Here is a 20,908-nt window from a genome sequence, read left to right as displayed (position 1 = left end):
ATTGACATTGACTGCCACGGATAATTACTGAAACAAATGAACGTGATCCCATGACAGAATGAGCCAGTTAATTATTGTTGCATTTTTTTCTGTGTAAAAGACTGCACGGATGCAATGCGAACCGTAATAATTTCCAATGTTAACGCCTGTTAAATTAGAAATTAATTAGTTTTTTCTGTCAAGGCAGATGCTCACTAATAAAACTAATTTGTCTGCAAATGTTTCGCCGTAATCGAAAAAAAAACCAACCAGAGAGTGAGTGAGAAATTGGTGCACATAGTGATCAAACTCTGGAAAAAAGTATCCAAGTAAAATATAAGTGTTTTGACGCTATTTTTCCTTTTTTTAAATTACAGAAAAAATGCTGCAAAAACACACAAGCAAACAAATGATACTAACCTAACATTTTGTAGTGTTTTCGAGATATTAAATTGGAACTTTCAGCAGTACTGCATTAAAAAGACTATTTTGCGTCCGGATTTTGACAGTTTTTATTTTATTGTATTGCAGTATTTGCTAATATCAAGTTGGTTTGTGTTATTGCCAACTACAATTTTAATTATTTTTATAGGATATTTTAACGTTTCAACAACCATTTTGCAGACGGCCAGCTTATCAGGAACTAAACTATTTCCTTCACATATTTTGTCAATTTTTTCTTTTTGTATTTTGAGGTTTAACGTCTGGAAATAATTTTTCTAATTTTCAATGAGGATTTTGACGGTTTTAATCTTATTTGACGTTTCAATTTTTAGAAATCGAAATCAAAATTAAACTTGAAAATTGTTTTCCTAAATTTTGAACGTTAAAATACCAAACGGGGAGTGTCAGAATATCAATATTAAAATAATTTTTGAAAAATTTACAAACTCTATATTTATTAATTTTTTTTTTATTTTAAACAGAACAAAATACAATACTGAATAGCAAAGGGGTCATATATTGTCAAATTTCAAGGTCAAAATTATCAAAATATTTAAAAAAATAACGCCATTTTTCTTTTTCAATTACAATCACGCCAAAATCCACATGCTAACTAAACAAAACACACTAATTTAATTTACGAATTATACAGGGCGATTCAGGTTTTAATACGCAAATTTTAACCACGTATTCTACGTCCAAAAAAATGATTTCAGTTTGCTCTATAAACTATATCCCGGAAATGCGTCTTTCAGGAAATACAGGGTGTTGAAGTTTTATAAAAAAAACACAAAATTAGTTTTTTATACCTATTTTAATGAAACTATGTTGGTTTCATAAACATAAAGAGCCGATTATTCGCCAATTAAAAAATTGTTATTATCTCCACCAGTGGCGCGTGTATTAATAAGTCACCTGATAATTTTTAAGGAAAAAAAGGTACGTAACCGCTTTTTATAAAAATAAAATTGATTTTTCCATTTCCCGTTTAATTTTGAAGGAAAAAGGTCTCTTGGAAATTTTTCTTCCGACGCACCGTTTTTGAGTAAATGAAATTCGAACTTATCGAGGCAATAAACTAATAATTGTAAGCAACAAAGAACTAAACATTTGATAAAAAATTGTTCAAAATGGTGTCCTTCGATTTCAATGCTTTTTCTGCAACGTTGGACTAAAGAATTGACAGCTCGTAAAATTGGCAACCTTTTTTTTTCTTTTTTTTATAATACTTCAACACCCTGTATTTCCTGAAAGACGCATTTCCAAGATATGGTATGTAGTTTATAGAGCAAACTGGGATTATTTTTGGACGTAGAATACGTGGTTAAAATTTGTGTATTAAAACCTGAATCACCCTGTATATATTATACTATTTATAAATTATAATATTTTTCTAATTTGTTAAATTTTTGCAACAATCAAAATTCCAAATTCAAGCTACTCGTATTGCATAATATGCAACATTGTAGCAGCTACTGTGCTTCTGTTTTAAGCTACAACCTACAATCACCTGCAACTATAATAGATGGTAAATCTACATGGGTAGTATTTGTAGTTTGTAGTTTATCATTGGTCAAGAAAAAGCAGCAAGCTGAAAGCTGCTTTTCTTCGACCAATCACAAACTACCCACTGTGCTGCAATTTTAACAAATACTGCACATGTAGACTTGATCACCGGCCTATTTTTATCTCTGTTGAGTCATTTTATTCGTAATAAACATGTAAGTAACTGCAGTAAGTGAACTAGATTATTCAAAATGATCTAAACCACTCCTTTTCAGTAAAACGGCGTCAAAGAATGATTTAAACGCGATCACCGCAACCATAAACAAATTGTCTGGTGTTTCACTCATTATACTGAACGTTTATACACTAATGACCGGTACCTCATTTATCATTGTTCTCCTTAGAAGTATGCTCAAAGCATATTTGAATGATGGCATCATCGTGTTTATCTCTGTATCTTTTACTTGCGAGTTTTTAGAAATAGAGTCGTTTGGTGTTTGTGAAAAAACTGCACGAAATGGTTTAGTTAACCAATTAAATTTTCAATAAATTAAAAGTGATAAGCAAACAGATAGCAATAACTAAGTGGTTATTGTGCTTGACATTAAACCGTGCTTAAAATAGTTAATTGACACTGAAGATCCTTGAGAATAACCTATAAAGACGCACTACTAAACTAATTTCCCGCTTGACATGCCACAAAATGAATTAATGGATTCTCGGACCGTGAAATCGCCTCCTTCTATTCAATACTTTACTTGTCAGAGCAGAAAATAACCCCAAGTTTTGTGTCTGGATACTCAATTACCATTGTTATGGTACATCTACAACACTATAATATTTGTTGTTGGAATGTCTATTTTTTATACAGTCGAGGCACCTTTTTTTTCTTTTTTGATCCTTATGTAAGTTATATAAGACTGACTAGAAAAGAAGAAGAAAAATAATGTTTTAAAAAAACGTAATTTTCTATCCGACGCCTTTAATAATAATTACAAATTATCAAGTCGGTCATCAAAAAGAACATTTATTTACGAATGATAAGTACCTATAATAACCAATAGTTATTTTTATAATTACTTGGTTAATGATTATATAATGTCTATGGTATGACGTCTGCTCACATATTGTAAATGTGTTTACAATAAATTACAACTTGTAATTTCCCAAATTTAATAGTATTCAAAACTAGTGAATTAATAATTGGAAAAGTTTGAACAGTATTAGTATTTTCAAAATAATAAAATTTCTAGTTACGTGTACGTTTTGTTGAAGTCAAAAATAAACCAAAACTTCTTTAATTGTGACAAAATTAACATCTAATTCATTTAATTAGGAATGAAATTAGCTTATTACAAATTAGTATCGTAACGGAGTTTGTTGTTATAATTCAAATTGTTGGTATGCGAAAATGGACCTCATCGGAGTTTTTGTTTTATTAATTTCTCGTTGATGTTGGTAGAAAATAATTAAATTTTTTCTTCATATTTCCAGAGCATCACTGAATCTTAACATGTCATACAGAAGCATAAGAAATTTTGGAATATAAAATGGCTTTTATAAGAAAATATAGTTGATAACAGGTTTTAACTATGAATTAGTTTCAAATCAGTTGTAATTTACTAAAATTGTATAAAATCATTTTAAGCAAAAAACACATATGATTTAATTAATGAAACTTCTTGTCACATTTCTACTATATTAACCTATTTAAGGCAGTTGAAGACGATTTTCAAAATTCAAAATGTATGAGGAAAGCCCCTTTAAAGCTCTCAAAAATCTTAGGCTGATAATAAGCTAAAATAGACTTTATGCTGGTCAACTGTATTATGTTTAAAAACCGTTGAAGCTTTGTTTTGACTGTGATTGTACCTGATCTGTAACATTCACACTTTTAAAAATTATATACTCCACTTTAACGTGTGGTTAATATTAGAAATTAAGTTTATCCAGATTTTACAGTTTTCCTTAAGAGCGTTCAAACCGTAGATTTTTTTTCCAAACACACGTCAATTAACTAATAAGGAATGTAATACATACTGACCTGGACCTAGAGTTACCAATTGACATCCCATAGTAGTGATACACATTTTTTTTCTTTTAAAGCTCTAACAACCTGACATCTCGAACGTTGAAAACTCGAACTAAAACTGGAATAATGATATTTCAGAACCCTCATCATAATGAGCGATAAAACGCAAAAATTAGCGATGAATTCTTAATCAGATTCAACATTGAACGATTTTCTCGTCATCGTGTTACTTACACCTAAAATAGCATTACGACGTGTGACGTTTTTTTTTACACCAAAAAGAAAACAACTTAAAGCTTTTCCAGCGCGATTTACAATGCAAAAAAAAACATGACAAAGAGATCCGGAACTAATTACTCTTACAGCTTAATGACTAATAATTTGCATATAAAAATTATCAATTTCCAGGCGGGAATTTAAAAAAAAACTAAATGCTCTCTCTGAGTCATTTATAATGGTGTTTGATCGCATACACGGATTACAATAATGTGGAAAAACAGACAAGCACACCGGAAGAAAAGAATTTTCACATAAAGTGAAACGAAGCGGCAACCAAACAATCGGTGTTTTGTTTTTAGCCTTCCTGATTTTGTAATTAGAATTTAATTCTGTCAGAATAACATTATTAGATTGATACCTTTACTAGGGAAATTATCAGATCAAATATGATTTTCTCAGAGCTGTCATATATGCAGAATTATTATTAGATTGCAGTTTAGCTACAAAGAACGTTGTTTTTCTCGAATTTCCACATTGATTAGCAAAATCATTCCAAAAAGTTTTATGTCCAAAAAAAAAACCGATCTACTATCGTAGAACTTAATTATTGAATCAACAGATTTATCAATTTGCTTTATTAAAGATTAATACATTTTTTTGCAGACTGTTATGCAATTAAGATAATGTAAAAGAAAACGAGGGACTGTAAATCTTTCATTTGGCAAGATTGTGTCAAGTGCAATGATATTGAATTTTCTATCGGAAAAGTTTGCAAATCTGAGAAACTCTATTGGGCTTGAATTTTTTAAATAGGCCACGTGACTAAAAAATATAATTTTAAGTTGGCAACATTGATATTTTATAAACGTTATGATATTAGGAGGTATACTGAAAAAAAATAATAATTTCAAATTTCTCTTCTGAATGATAATTTAAAAAAAAACTTGTCATGTGACTTTAAAAATTACATTTTAACCTCAAAAAATAGTCACCTGACTTTAAAAAACTGTCACGTGACTTTAAGAGTACTTTAAGTACTACTAGCACCCTCCCAAAATCAGGCACTGGATAGTGCTACCACAGTATATAAATATACTGTGGTGCTACTAAACAGTCTGGATGTTTATTATTGTTTGAGAAATTCAACACAATGTAATTACAAGTCAAGTGTAATAAAAATGACAGGAAAATAATCTTAAAGGTTTCAGCTATATGAATAACCTGTCAAATAAAAAAAAATACTTTTAAGATTTGTGACACCATCGTAATTTAGTTTGATTCTTGCTATAGTTTTTAATACAATCAAGTTACCGCATTATAATTACAAAATTATAATGCTGATGTAAACTAAGAAAAAGTTTTGTTTAATACCCTAAAATCACAATACATCATGGTCATTATAAAGATAACTTTTTCGATCCACTTCATGCGTTATCATCATAATTATGTCTTACGTATCTTAAAATAAACTGCTAGTTTCTGGGTACGTATTAAATTAACGTTATCTAACCGGAGTTATCAGACTGCAGTTATCACATTCTGTAAAATTTGAGATTTACATACATAAAATTAACATTTTTTTCTCTCCGTATATATTATGGTGACAGAACATGGGAAAGTAGTATTTGATGCTAATTTGTTCACTTTGGCCATTTCGTGTTCACTTTCACCTGAGTTTTGTTTCTCGGCCCAAACGAATTAGTTAGTTTAAACAATTTTTTTGCCCCATTCGAACCAGATTCAGATAACCGCACAAAAATGTTAATCCGTGACGTACGTTTATGTAACGGTTATTCGATTTTATTATTGTTAAAAGTGTAGTGTCAACAGACTTGGTGCTTTCGCGGTTTTTTTGCCTGGAAAATATCCACCGTTGCCATCTCGCTCATCTGGTAATGAAAAAATTACGACCGGTTTTTGATAATATGTTTAACCTTAGAAACGAGGCTTTAATTTAGATTAACTAGACGCAAATCGATGTCAATACTGCAATAATAATAAACCTAGTGACATTTACTAATAGCGTTCCCGATATACTCGAACAAGACCAGATGCTGATATGAAATAACGGTTTTTTCTCATTGGATTTAGGTGAAAAACCACAACCAGTGATATTTACCAAAACGATATAATCTGATGTTGTTAGTCATTGTTTACATATAATGTTAATGAGTTTTACAAAAAGTAAACGCAGGCTTCTATTTAGAACTAACTTGATTCATATTAGTGTCATTTGTTATACATATGTATACAAAAATTCTTCATTTCTTTATGTGTCCTCTTTCTGGTACTTTTGTGTTCGTTTTACATTTATTTCCTTGTTACCACTTGTTCGTTGCATTACTCTCTTGTCTTCCTTGCATTTTCGTTCGTTCTTTCTCTTTCCTTTACCAAATAGTGTTTGCTTTCTTTTTTAGATATTTTTGTCATTACTTCCACCTTTCATTATTAATTTGTGCTCTCGTTTGCGTTAAGTATATTGAAAACTAAAGGATTTAAAAGTATGATGCTTGTTTTACTGTTTAAAGTACAAAAAAAGAACAAAGTTTTGTGATTCTTTCCTTTCTCTTTAATATTGAATCTACTATTTGCCCTAAAAAATGTCCTTAATTTTCAATGGTATTTACCACATTTTGAGTGAAGTAAGGGGCGTTTGTGGAAAATATGCAGTACTTTCCTAGATTTTAAGGTGAATTTACTGCCTACACAGTAAATTTCAGGGCCGTAACCCACAGATTTTGGAAATACTGGCTAAAATTGGGTTTTATTGACTTTGCAGTACGTCAGTGGTATTTAAGATCAGTATATTGCCTACCCAGTAAATTTCAGCACACTAACCCTCGTATTTCGGAAATACTGACTGAATTGTGTTGGATGCATTTCTTAACTGATTCTTATGTATTTTCAGAGACTTTTAGTAGTACAGTCTGACTGAAATAAGGTTGTTTGTCGAAAATATGCAGATCGCCAATGAATTTCAAAGTCAATTGCACCGCAAATTTTAGGGTCGTAACCCCCAGATTTTAGAATTGGCGTCTTCATGAAAAAACAAGAAACCTAATGATAATGATTTTTGGTTTACTATCCTCGGTTGGTAGCATGTATTAGCTTTTTCTTTTTTGGGAGTTGGATCGGGTTCACGTAGAATCAAAAAAAAACTACAACAGTTTAGCCGACGTTTTGCAAATTTATTTTTGCATCCTCATTGCACGCTGTTCTTGTGATTCCGTGTTATTGCTTTTTTTGCGCTCATTTGGAGGCATACACGGAGATATTGCACTTAAATAAAACGTTATTAAAAAAAACATCTAACAATTAAAAAACTGATGGCGATTTGGTTGGTAAATCGTAGTCCAAATGGTAAATCGTTACCAAAAACTGAAACTTGTGTAATTAGGTGATTGCAAGGTAAGGACAAACGCAACCAGTTACTTGAGGATTTTATTTAATAAAAGCTGAAAAAATACACGCCACTGAACTCGTGTCCCTTTTCCTTACACTGAATATGTTTGTGCGGTACGCATCCACCAATTGTCAAGAAAAAGTTTGTTTTTTACTGTCTGACCAAACAAAAGTTACAAAAATTGTCTGTCCAAATTTTAAGTAAAAGTATTCTATATTATTTTTAACTTTTGTAGTATTGTTACATAATTTAAAAAAAAATCAAAATAATCTAAACCCTTCATGATGGCTTTTATAATACTTTTCTATGATAAACAGTATCAGCAATAAAAAAAAATAATTGTCTGTATATCGTCATAAGACCTTGTTAATAGATTTCGTTCAACTAATAATACAAAAAAATAAAATAAACTTGACAACAGAGAAGGCTATAAAAGTCACAGCGTTAAGTAGCAAATAAGGATACCTTCAATTACCGTCAATTGTCTTGGTAATTTTTCAATGAATGGCGGTGTGTAACGGACAGAGAATAAATAATAGCGGTTGTCACCGACCAATCACCTTTTAAAGGCAAATTCACTTTCGATATTTTCAATTTGCTTTTTTGGGAAATAAATATGACGTCGACACTGATCACTCTAAACCTACAAAATCTGAATGAATTGTGAAATTTCACTTGAGATATTAAATTTATTAAATGGATGTGCCAATGTTATGCCGTGGTGTTTTGCAATCGCTTCTATTAGAGGTTATCGGCATTTCATGTGACAGCAACGCTGTTGACTGGCCTTTAATTTTTGATTGCACATGTTTATGTTTATTTCACTCTTTACCACTATATAATGACGATAAACGGTCAACTTTTATTATACATTAAAATTGGGTTTTTTTGGTTCATTTGCTTAATGATTTATTGATTACTCTATACAGGGTTTTAAAAAATGTCTTTCCATAATAATCAATATTCTAATAACAGTTACTCTATAGACGACAATTGTCGTATAATCGGTCAACGATTAAAATTGCAGCAGCGAATAAATTGCCGGACCAAAGCTGACGTCCTTCTGTCAACATAATCGCCACCGGTTAAAGCAAAAGGAAAAAAAATGTACCAAGGTTTTGGGTGTATATGTATGTTTGGCGGGCAACCAAATTCGTGGAATGAAAAATCAAGTAAGGTTTTTTTTTTTGATACATTATGTATACATAAACGAGGAAGAACTAGCCTAAGAATGATCCGTGCAACCCTAAGGTTACTGTTCTCAATGGTGGGTGACAAGGTGATTTGCTTTTTCACCCATAACCGGCAACATAGTATGAAGCTATAGTCACAATTTGGAATTTATATTATCATCTCTTTTTTACCTAGATTAAACAAATTTTAAATTTGTCAATTGATTTTAATTTACAAAAAAATCTTGGGCCGCATTCGTTTTCAGGCTCCATGGAGCCAGCAGAGCTTTTTAGACGTCACAATGACGTAGTTTGACAATTGGTCAATCTATGGTTTTGCCAAATTACATCATCGTGACGTCAAAAACGCTCTGCTCGCTCCATGGAGCTTGAAAACGAATGCGGCTTTGGAAATGGAGATAAACAACAACATTCCTCACATATCGCTATCTGTTAAAATCTCTGATGTATACGCCTAAAAAAAATTGATTGTTTATGTAGTTTGTTTTTAGAAATAAAAAAAAATGCAGTTAAAAACTTTCGCAGAATTATTAGTTTACTTTTTTCAATGGATAGGCATTTTGAACAGAATTCAAAAATAATTTTGCGAACAGTAATAATAAGCTGTATGAAGACTGAAGAATAATATTGTGGGACGTAGCTCCCCTAGCTATATTTTTCTAAAAACTGGTGGCAACACTGTACTAATTAAAATCGAAACAAGTTTTTTTTTTGCAATTTTGTAACAGTTTGACAACATTGTATGAATAGTTTTCTCGAACTTTAAAAATGTGACATTATCATACAGTTTTTGGAATAAAGCTTAGGATCCTTTTAATTGATTATGCAAAGGTGTGCTCTTGATACACTAGTTAGTTACTAGATAAAAGAAGACTTTGTCGGTGATAACAATCAACCATTGGTCACAAGACATCAATTGTCATGTGACGTGAATTGTCACATTGAATTGACTGACAGCTGTCATATAAGCTGACCTGAAATTCGCAAGAAGTGTAAGCAGTAAGCCGAATTAAAAATAAACAATATACTTGTAGCACACTTTCATTCATAGTTTGACTGTGGTTTGACAAATAAGCGCAAGCCGCATGAACCGCAAGCAGTAAGCAGCAATCATTTTCATTTCTTACCTTGCTTCTTACTGCTTCGCGCATCGTCGGCTGCCTGTTTCACCCATTCGTGGGTTTTCGAATTGTCATTTGTCAAGTATCCGATCTTTTCTGGTTTTCACTTGGATTACTATGATAGAATAGTCATCGACAAAATTCATTTTCCGTAAAAATCAGCAAACATTCAATGAATAGAATAGAAATAAAAAATTCTAACCTAAAATTTATATTGTAAACAAAGAAATGAAACTGTCAAATAATCTGTCGTCTGTCATTTTACTGACGTCGAAGCGTCGAACTATGAATTGAAACATTTACGGAGCGGCTACTTCTTACTACTACTGCTTGCTGCATGCCGCTTACTTCTTGCGGAATTAGAATTATGAATCCAGCTTTATTCCTATAGAGAGTTTTATGAATATAGTTTAAAATTAAGCCAATAATGCATTTTTCTTCATTTTAGTGCTGTTATCTGTGATTTTGTCTGTTTGTTTAATTAAGATCCCTTGTATATTATCACAATACATACAGGTGTGGTAAATCCAAAACCGACCATAGGAAAACCGTGTAACTGACAGAGAAACGTAGATAATTGCATGCGTGTGACAAAGACAGCAAACAAAAAAAATACCAAGTAGGCCATATTTTCAGTACGCTGTTGCCAAAATCCAATACCAATCCAATACATTTTGTCGACGGTATTGTATTTTTTTCGTTTTCTGTCTTTGTCCCACGCATGCAATTATCTACGTTTCTCTGTCAGTTACACGGTTTTCCTATGGTCGGTTTTGGATTTACCACACCTGTAGATTAGATTATTATTATTACTATTTACTTCTTATGGATAATTTAAAATTTTCCAAGCTTGTATAAATTTAGAGTAATCCTTAATATAGATATAAAATCTTAAATGTAAAACCACGTTTAGTGTCATTTTAATTTTAAAATATGTGGTAAATTGGCAACCTGGTATATGCAGATTTATACAAAAATCTTGACGACACTATTGATCTGCTATAATAACGTTCAATAAAGGTTGATTATACAAAATGTGATATCAAGTTGAATATCGTAGACGAGCCACCCTGTATATTACAAACTGAAAGGTAAAAACTTCTGAGTGAGAAAATTGATGTAATTTTTTCCGCGATTTGGAAAATTAAATATCTCAACAATATAAAACTCTAAATTGAAAAATACCTCCCTTAAAATGACGAAGAACCGAAATTAGAACTTACTTTCTTTATTCGGTAATTCTTCCAAGTGAAATTTTAAGTTTATAATCATTTTGTTGATGTCTTAAGATATTTTAGAAAGGAAGTTTACATGTCATAATCATTTCCACCACCAACAGTTGGAGTATAAAATTACACAAATAAAATATAAACAACTGTCAATTCTAAAATGTTAGGTTAGGTTCTGTTCACAAATAAAGTACGTCATTACATCAGGTTGTATAGTAATAAGCAGTTAATGGCAGTCATGAACGTAGACGTAATTCTTTGACGTCAAGTGGATGCGCAATAGAGTAAAATTTGGAGTTATCAGAAACGTCTAAGGTATCAATATCAATCACCCTGTATATGATGGTATAAATTAGTCTAATATCATCAAAACCCTTGTATATAATATACATGGTTAAAACAATTATTACCACTTAGACCTAGAACCACTAAAACCTTGAGCATATACCACCAGTTCAAGTGTATTAAACTAGCAACAATTAGCAATGAAAACCAACACCAAATAAGACATTACAATCGTGATCTTGTTTGTCACCTTAACCAGCAATTGTCATGCTTCAATTGAACCTGATCATCATCATCAGTTTCTCCTCATTTCCAATCAATAATTGAATTCAATTTGCCTAATAGTGCGGTTTTCTCTTCACTGGTTCGATGTATACGTCCGTTTATTTAATGCATAAAATAAATAATAGATTGCGCGAAATGCTTTCTCTTTGTTGATTTGGTCGGTACTTGTTTACATCATTCTTTAAGACGTCCAAATAATACGGATTTCGGAGCCGCTTGTGGTGAAAGAAGTTTGGAAAAGTCGCAAAATATGAAAGAGAAACCCCTTGTACAGTACCCATTTATTTGATCATACTTTCGTTTTCTGTCAGTCGAAATTGGCTCAGATTTTATCAATGTTATCTTACGGATTATCAAACCATTATTCAAAGCAGTTGCCCAGTGGTTAATTATTACAAATCAAGGACAAAGAAAATAGTTTTATTAGTTTTGATAGTAAACTGTATACATATTTCCTAATAAACTGCTTTTTTTTTCAAAACTTATTATTTGAGAGAAATCACTGGGCGGGTACAATTTTTTTTATTCAATTGCAATCCTTTAAGTCCGTAATCTCGCAGTGGAATTGTGCAAAATAAGATTATGGAAGTATCATTCAGAACCTGAAGATGAGACCCTTCTGCTCACAAAACATGTTGGCCAACCTGTTTTTTTAAAAATTTGAAGATGAGACTAATATGTAAATTAATTGTGAGTGTTAATTTCAAAACCTTAATAATGTAAATGCTTGAAATGCATCTTGATACCAAATTGAAGAAAAACAGAACTTACCTTCATCGACGTGGGTTCCATGTTTCAGATGGTGTAAATGAGCGTAGTAATGATGATGGTGCAGGATACACTCCAAATCGGTGCAGTTCAACATTTTGATCAACTGTTCTACCGAGACACTTTAAAGTCACAACCAAGTACAGTGATAATGGCACGAACAAAACAAAACTCACTCCAAAACTGTCACTTTTTCAGTCCAATCAAAACACTTTCCAGGACTTTGCCATTGTGAAGCTTCATGTCCCGACTGTGCTGTTCAGTTCTGGTCTTCTAGGACCCTGAAAAATTAAATAACACAAATTTGAATTTGGTTTGACACTGAATAGTGCGACAGTATAAACTAACTCACTTACGTATGACCAAAAAATGTTGAACAATTTGTTAGTTTAGGCAAAACTAAATAAACCGAATTTTACAGTCTAGGAACGGGCGGAAAAGTGGATTTTTTGCGTTTTCACGAGCGGCAAAAAGCACTTCGAACGGGTCTCAAGTTGTTACTGAATTAACTAACAAACAACGTAGATATCTTCTTCATAGGCCGAGACTTCGGTTAGAGAGATATCTTCAATAAGGGGTCATAAATGTCACGAACGGACAACGAGATCGTATTAATAGAGAAAGTCACAATGATAAATCAAAATTTTTAGCAACATCATGAAATTCACTTTTTTTGAGTAACGAATCAGTGCGTGTGTTGTTTGAACAGCCTTAAAAACTTATGATAAGTGTAGAAAATGTTGCCAAAATCCAAAAATGTTGATTGTTGGTCAGATAATTACTACATTATGTTTGAATTTGCTGTATTATCAATTAATAATGATGAGGGCTTTAAAAGTTGCTAACAATGTTTTATACAATAATATGTCAACTTTTATCAAAAGTATTGTAATTTTTTCAAAATGATCTTCTGGAATATGCATTGAATGAAGGTGTCACTAAAACTTTACGAACGTACTGTAATTGTACTAAATTTGACAGGTGCTACTTGGAGTACAAAGAAAACAGGAAAGTTGAAATTTGGTAGCTCTTTGAAAACAAAATGTTACGAAAAAGTACAAACAAGAAATATCTGAAATGTTGGGTAGCCACCAAAGTCGATAGAATATAATAACATGTAGGTACTTCCTTATTTTAAATTATTTAAATTAAGGCAAATTTGAATTATGTCACTTAATTGCCGATGTTGGTACGGAAAAATGTTTACATACATTAAAAATAAACTCCAAACTGTAATATAAACTGTAGTTTATTTTTCAAAAAAATCAAAAGAATGGTGGTATAAGGGGTCTTTTAATACTACTTTTTGAAATTTTCTCGGTTCTGGCTCATTTTTTAGTATTTTTCATCCTCTTTCTAATGGCGTTTTAGTGAAATCTAAAAGAGTTCAAATAAAAAACTTTATCATATCAATTCATTCAATCATTCAAAAACTGAAAAAATGCCATAGAAATTAAGTGAAATAAGTACAAAAAAAGCACTTTACAATTTTTCATTTTTCAAAAAACTTTTAAAAAGTTATTATACATATATTTGGGATCTTTTTTACTCTCTTAATGTCTCGGTAAAATGAAGAGCTCGAGAGACCAGTTTTGGCTCATTTTGTAGTATTTTTTATCCTCTTTCTAATGGCGTTTTAGTTAAATCTATAAGAGTTCAAATAAAAAAGTTACAATCATTCAAAAAATGAAAAAATGCCATTTTTGCAAAACGTGCAGTTTTGGCAATTTGTTATTTTGCTCCAGGAGGGATCCAATGCGCATATTTATACCAAAGGACCTTAAATTAAATTAGGTGAAATAAGTACAAAAACACTTTAAAGGTGAGCCACTAAAACCATTTTTTAATTTTTAATTCCTAGACGAAAAAAGTTACTCAAATGAAATTTAGTATGCAAGTTCACCATTTTGAAGTGATCATTTAGAATTTTTTTCAGTTTTTTTAAAGTAATCTGGACAAATACGGGGGCTGTTCAAAAAGTTTGACAGCTTAAACTGTAATTTTAGACCGTTCTGATGGGGCACACGTTTTCAAAATCATGTCCAAGCATGCCAAATTTCATATGAGTTTTATTTTAGTTTATTAATTAAGATACATTTTTTTTTCCTTGGGGATATACTTCCCGCTAGCTCCAAAAGGGGGCACTTCAAGAATCCTACTATCAATTTGGACTACCCTGTATACAGTACCTATACTTGGAAAAAATGTCTTAGTTAAGTTTTAACAAATTTGCAGCGTAAGTATGTTAGTTCTTGTGTATACGAAGTAATCAGATATTATGTTAGAACTGAAATTCTGCAAAATTTCTGAAATTTAAGATTCTGCAAAGTTCGTGCAGATCAGTGAACTCAAAAAAAGTGAGTGATGCATTTTTGTTGAGTAGTTTATAGATAGAGCTCGAATCAGCTAAGAAAAGGCCACAGGCGTCATCAAACGATGATGTCACGATCTCTGTACGTCTCGCTTTAAATATTGCTGCTCTCGTTACTTTCCAAGTTGTTGCAGCCAGTCAGTGGCGTGCTATTATTTTATCAGTAAAATGAAACATTTTCGTCGTTTTTAATAAAGAAAATAAAAGACAACAAGTTTTTCAAAGGAATGGAAACTCCTTCTGCTTCTTTCTTCATAAATTGTAAGACGTTACTGACGATTTCACGGCCTTGGCTGTATATGATAACACCTTTCTTTCCAACCTTTTTGAAAGACATTTTGACAAAATAACGTTTTTTATTCATAACACTATGTGAACTTCAACTGCGACCATCAACAATACAACCAAAACACCAGACTAAAACGGAACCTAACCTAACCCCCTAAGTCTCCCTGTCCGCCACTACATTTTTTTAAACTTGGCAACACCGTTTAGAGTGCCTGCTAGTAAAAGCATATAAAAAGGTCCAAATGTCCCTGGCCGCTGCCGCATCTGTTTTAATTGTGTCCAAGTAAAAACCGTACTACGTTGCCAAGTGGCTTTTTGACCGCTTAACAATATATTTTCGGGAATATTTTAATAGGACGCCTCTGATTATATCTAATGCGACGGCAACTGTAGAAGGAGAAAGAAATAGTTTTAAAAACTGCGTCATTGATGATGCGGTGGCCTTTTCTCATCTGATTCGAGCTCTACATACTAGAGCTCGAATCAGCTAAGAAAAGGCCACAGGCGTCATCAAACGATGATGTCACGATCTCTGTACGTCTCGCTTTAAATATTGCTGCTCTCCTTACTTTCCAAGTTGTTGCAGCCAGTCAGTGGTGTGCTATTATTTTATCAGTAAAATGAAACGTTTTCTTCGTTTTTAATAAAGAAAATAAAAGACAAAAAGTTTTTCAAAGGAATGGAAACTCCTTCTGCTTCTTTCTTCATAAATTGTAAGACGTTACTGACGATTTCACGGCCTTGGCTGTGTATGATAACACCTTTCCTTCCAACCTTTTTGGAAGACATTATGACAAAATAACGTTTTTCATTCATAACACTGTGTGAACTTCAACTGCGACCATCAACAATACAACCAAAACACCAGACTAAAACGGAACCTAACCTAACCCCCTAAGTCTCCCTGTTCGCCACTACATTTTTTTAAACTTGGCAACACCGTTTAGAGTGCCGGCTAGTAAAAGCATATAAAAAGGTCCATCTGTCCCTGGCCGCTGCCGCATCTGTTTTAATTGTGTCCAAGTAAAAACCGTACTACGTTGCCAAGTGGCTTTTTGACCGCTTAACAATTTATTTTCGGGAATATTTTAATAGGACGCCTCTGATTATATCTAATGCGACGGCAACTGTAGAAGGAGAAAGAAATAGTTTTAAAAACTGCGTCATTGATGATGCGGTGGCCTTTTCTCATCTGATTCGAGCTCTACCTTAAAGTTAGGTTAGGTTAAGTTAGGCTTAGGACGTTTCTTATTTTGACCTAACCTAACCGCTAATCTTCTCATTTGCACTCTAAAAAATTTAAACGTGACTCTTAAACTGGCGTAACAGATTTGAGCAAATTTACACTAATAATACAACGATGACTTACCCAGATAACACCGTATACAAAACAGTTCTGACATCAAAAAATTGAATGTGATCCTTGAGTGACCGAGGTATCACTTATTGACCAACACGCGTTATTACAAAATAAAGTCAACAGTGAGAAGAGAAAAAAGTGAGCAGTAATAATTTGATTAAGCGAATAAAACCGCACTGCACCGACCTCAATCGCACACCCGCGCGACGTACAATAGAAAAATTCAAGGTTAGAATGGGTATTAACGACAAATTTCCGTAAATACCCATTACATGGTATCACCTACTATCAATTATTTTACTCAAAAGTAAGGTAAACCGTTTTTAAATTGTTTTAACCCGTTAAAATCCGGCATACATAAAAGGTTAACGGTGCGGATTAACATAAAAGATGATCACGATTTAAAAGTTGTGTTTTATTTGATTAGCCTTGACATATTGGTGGTGATGGTGTAAAATTGCGAACATTAATGGAAAAAATGTGAAAAAACTATGTCCGGCTTGGAAAAACTGTTTGAGAAGCGCTGTTGATGCTTCACAGTATTTTTTTGATTTTAAACTCAAGACTCTTAAGCCAAAAATAGTATATTATGTTATTAGGCGTAGAAAGAGGAAGACGTGAGGAAGAGGAAGGTGTTTGAATTTTGAATTAGTGTGCCATGGACATCACGATTTTTGACAGATGACACAGCGAAAGCGTAATAAGGTAAACATAGGATGTGTATCGTTTCCTAGCCAGGTTAACCGATTAATTCGGACTGGTAAATATACACGGTTACTGAAAAAATATCATTCTCATAGAACAACGGAGATTTGAAGCCAGAAAATCAGAGCAAATGGCCGATAACATTTTTGAAAGCCTATTTTCAAGAACCGCGTTCCGTGTAAATTCGGAACGCGTAACCGTAATCGACAGATGACGCTAGACAGCCATGATACGCCCTCTGTTAGACAACTTTGGAAATAGCTTCGTGTTGTTATCGTATTAGCCGTGTTGTGTCAATCAGTTTTTGTTGTCTTTTTGTGTGAGTCCGTTTGTGTTGATTTTGAATTTGATCACAAATTTAGCCCTGACACCTTCAGGAAAACTGTATTTCAGAATAAGAACATGAAAGGATTGTATTGCAGAGCCAAGCCTGACAAGCCAATCAAAGCAAAGTAAGTGTTGCATTAATTTCATCTGCTTTTTTCTAAATGCAACCCTTTTAGTCTGGATCAAGTTCTGGACATTATTTTTTTACCTCCTAGGATATGAAATAGCCTTTCTACGCCGGCAGTACAGGTATACAATAGGCTTATTTAAGACCGCTTGAAAAAAAAGTTATTACCTAACTTCAGAAAAACGTTTTTCTTTTTTGAAACGACAGACGAATCATTTTGACAGTTTATTTTTACTACTTATTTATTTTTAGATGCTCACTTATCGTAAGTCCTGTATGCAGCTTTTGTGTAAATCTCAACACAGTGGGTAAAAAGCAGGCTTCAGCTTCCTGCTTTTTCTTGACCAATCACAAACAAACAATGATTTAGTCTGGATCAAGTTCTGGACATTATTTTTTTACCTCCTAGGATATGAAATAGCCTTTCTACGCCGGCAGTACAGGTACACAATAGGCTTATTTTAGACCGCTTGAAAAAAAAAACATATTTATTAATTCATTTGCTTCACAAAGTAAAACCAACAAATTTTCATTTTTTACAGTTTTAAAGAATACTATTTTTTTTAGAATACAGGGTTGTAAAAAAAGTGATTTTCTAATAAAATTTTACTTTTTAATTTATTTTTTCGTTTTTCATAAAATTTGGAACGTTCAAAATAATTTATCAGACTTCATTAGTCTATTAGAAAAAATAAAACAAAATGCAAAATCTTAAAAGTAGGTACACTTACTAGGTCAACCAGTGTTAAACGGTTTTATGTATAAATTATAAATTATACATAGTTTGCTATACAAGTATGGAAATTTCAATATTATGAATAGGAATCCTATAAAAAAACAGAGAGAACAGTTGTAAATCAATGTTCTAGACAAAGATATAGATACAAATTGTAAGTGATATATGTCAGGGTGAATGACTACTGTAACGTCATTCAACAGTTGGTCACGTGACCAATTTGTCAGGAAGTGTAGCTAGAGCATTGATTTGCAATAGTTCTCTCTTCTTACCGTGGGATTTCGATATCTGTAGGTACCTGTAACCTAGTTCAAAAAAGCTTGGTTACAAATATACAGGATGTTTAATTATTTGATATTTTATAACCCAATTGTATTACTGTTATTATAATTTGTTCTGACCTATTTTTGTACAAAACAACATTTTTGAGTTAGAGAATTAAAATCGATTTAATTCATTAATTTCATCAATAGTCATATCTTTTAATAGTCTATCACCAGGTATACAAATAAATAATGAAAAATCTTCAACTTGTTTTTGAAATACTTCGTTTTTGAGATACGGGAGGTTCATCGAGTTTTAATACAAAATTAGACATTGTAGGCGGAGAAACTAAAGAAAGTTTTCAAACAACACTAACACAAAATTTTTAAAATTTTTAGTTTGGTAATTTATCTATTTGTGTTGTATCATAAAAGTTCGAACACCCTGTATATTAAACTAGGGTTAGTTTAAGGTAGAATTTATAAGACAACTTAACCATTTAACCCATTCTCATCCCGTATAACACAATTTAAGAAACTTGCAGGGTTTATTACATTTTATAAAAGTAAAGTTTTTCACCTGAGCTTCACTTATTAATATAACGCCCTCTAACCATCTAAATCTGAACTAAACCTGAGAGAAAAATTAACATATTTCTTGTTGATTTCCAAAGCTGTCTTAATAATTAACCACTGATATTGATTGCGCCTGGTACTACTAAAGCGAATTCCAGCTCACTCTTTTCCTATTTGCATGCACAGGTACCATGCGGTACTCGTGCGCATTTGCTAGAACAGCTTTAACCTGCTTGAAAATGTTTTTTTTTCAAGGTCTGTCTGATTAGATAATAATGAGAGTACTCACTGTTTTTGTTGTGGTATTCACACGCGGTGCTTTCCGGTACTATCCAAGTGTGGCACTTCCAGTGACGGCAAGAATGTTTCACTTCATCACACAGTTTTCGCGACCAATCACTCCGAGTCACAACATTGCGCCCAATTTGATATTGGAAAAAAAAGTACTAGAAAAGTTGTACTAGTACAAGTCCGCGAGTGAAAAGAAATCGGTACCACTTGGTACGTGAAATAACGGTGAACTGAAAATGAGAATGGTTGCATATAATATGTCGTCGCATGCCACTCGAAAGGACGGTACTAAAGAATTCTTAGTGTCAGTCACAGTCTAGGGTACTACTTTCTAATAATCCGATCGTGGAGATGATCGTCTGACCAGACTGGGTTGTTCTCTTTTTTTTATTTCGATATTGCCATTTTAGCTACAACACTTTAAATCAATAAAATATGAAGGTTTTTTTTTTAAAAAAAATAGGTTAGGTTAAGGTTATGTGGTTCATTATGATACATAATAAATTTTAAAACTAGATTAGGCTAAAATTTTGAAACTGGATGAATCTTAGATTAGAGCCACTTAGGTTAGGTTAATCGGTAAAATTAGATTGGTACAAACGCTTTACACCAGAAAAGTACACGTGACTTGGACAGAAATCTGCCATGTTTGCAATAGTCAGTGTTCGTCACAATCCGACCTAACTTTTTTTTAAATTAACCTAACCTAATTTTACTTAATTTAAATTTTTCTGCACCTACTTCTTGAAGAATATGTGGCGACACTGTCAGCAGTGTCAGCCGGCAAGAAGCAAAAAGAAGAATAGGACGCAAGGACCTGACTTCAGGGCGATGACGAGACACTTTAACTCAGGATTACAACACAAGATGGACGATTCTTGCTCAATGCTTACGTTTTTCGATCTCAATCATTTTCTAGTTAGTTCCTACAAAAATCTGTTATATTTGATTCTACATTGAATTCGAAGGGATTCAATAAAGTGGAGTGTTAAGTTGGTGAAGATTATTATTTTCCTTCTCCTTCTATGACACCCTTCATTGGTGACCCCGACACAAAAGAATCTACAAGCCAGAGTCAGACTTACTTTTTGGACGTTCTAGAACGCTGAACCATTCGAAAACTCACAACTCTCGCACCACAATGGCTACGGAACAACAAGGTACTTCATCATCTCTATCACCTTCAGTTGCAGCACCAGCTCCTACCCACATGGTAGAGAGAGTATCCTTAAAAGTACCACCTTTTTGGCCAAACGAACCGGCACTATGGTTTGCTCAGTTAGACAGTCAGTTTGCTATTAGTGGTATTGTGAATGACAACACCAAATATAATATTGTTGTGGCTAACCTAGACTTTAACCAAGTCCAACTCGTGCGTGACTTAATAGCACAACCTCCTA

General features: G+C 32.7%; 1 protein-coding gene across 4 annotated transcripts in view; it reads right to left on the bottom strand.

Annotated features, from left to right (window-relative positions):
- Positions 1 to 19,663, bottom strand: part of LOC145724411 (uncharacterized) — an 84,286-nt gene extending 64,623 nt beyond the window's left edge. Inside the window, exons 1-2 of one of the 4 annotated variants that reach the window (XM_081972688.1) lie at positions 19,507 to 19,663; positions 12,468 to 12,745 (exon numbers count right to left, since the gene is read on the bottom strand). In XM_081972688.1, the coding sequence (XP_081828814.1) occupies positions 12,468 to 12,561 (94 nt within the window). In that variant the 5' untranslated portion in view covers positions 12,562 to 12,745; positions 19,507 to 19,663. Of the gene's footprint in view, positions 1 to 12,467; positions 12,746 to 12,816; positions 12,980 to 16,492; positions 16,648 to 19,506 lie in introns of those variants that run through there. The other 3 variants (XM_081972689.1, XM_081972685.1, XM_081972687.1) reach the window with 3 other exon arrangements.
- Between the last annotated feature and the right edge of the window lie 1,245 nt (positions 19,664 to 20,908).

This window comes from Ips typographus, linkage group LG2 (genome assembly GCF_016097725.1).
Source record: "Ips typographus isolate SLU linkage group LG2, UJ_Ityp_2.0, whole genome shotgun sequence".
Classification (NCBI taxonomy): domain Eukaryota; kingdom Metazoa; phylum Arthropoda; class Insecta; order Coleoptera; family Curculionidae; genus Ips; species Ips typographus.
This window is presented reverse-complemented; position numbering and strand designations above follow the sequence as displayed.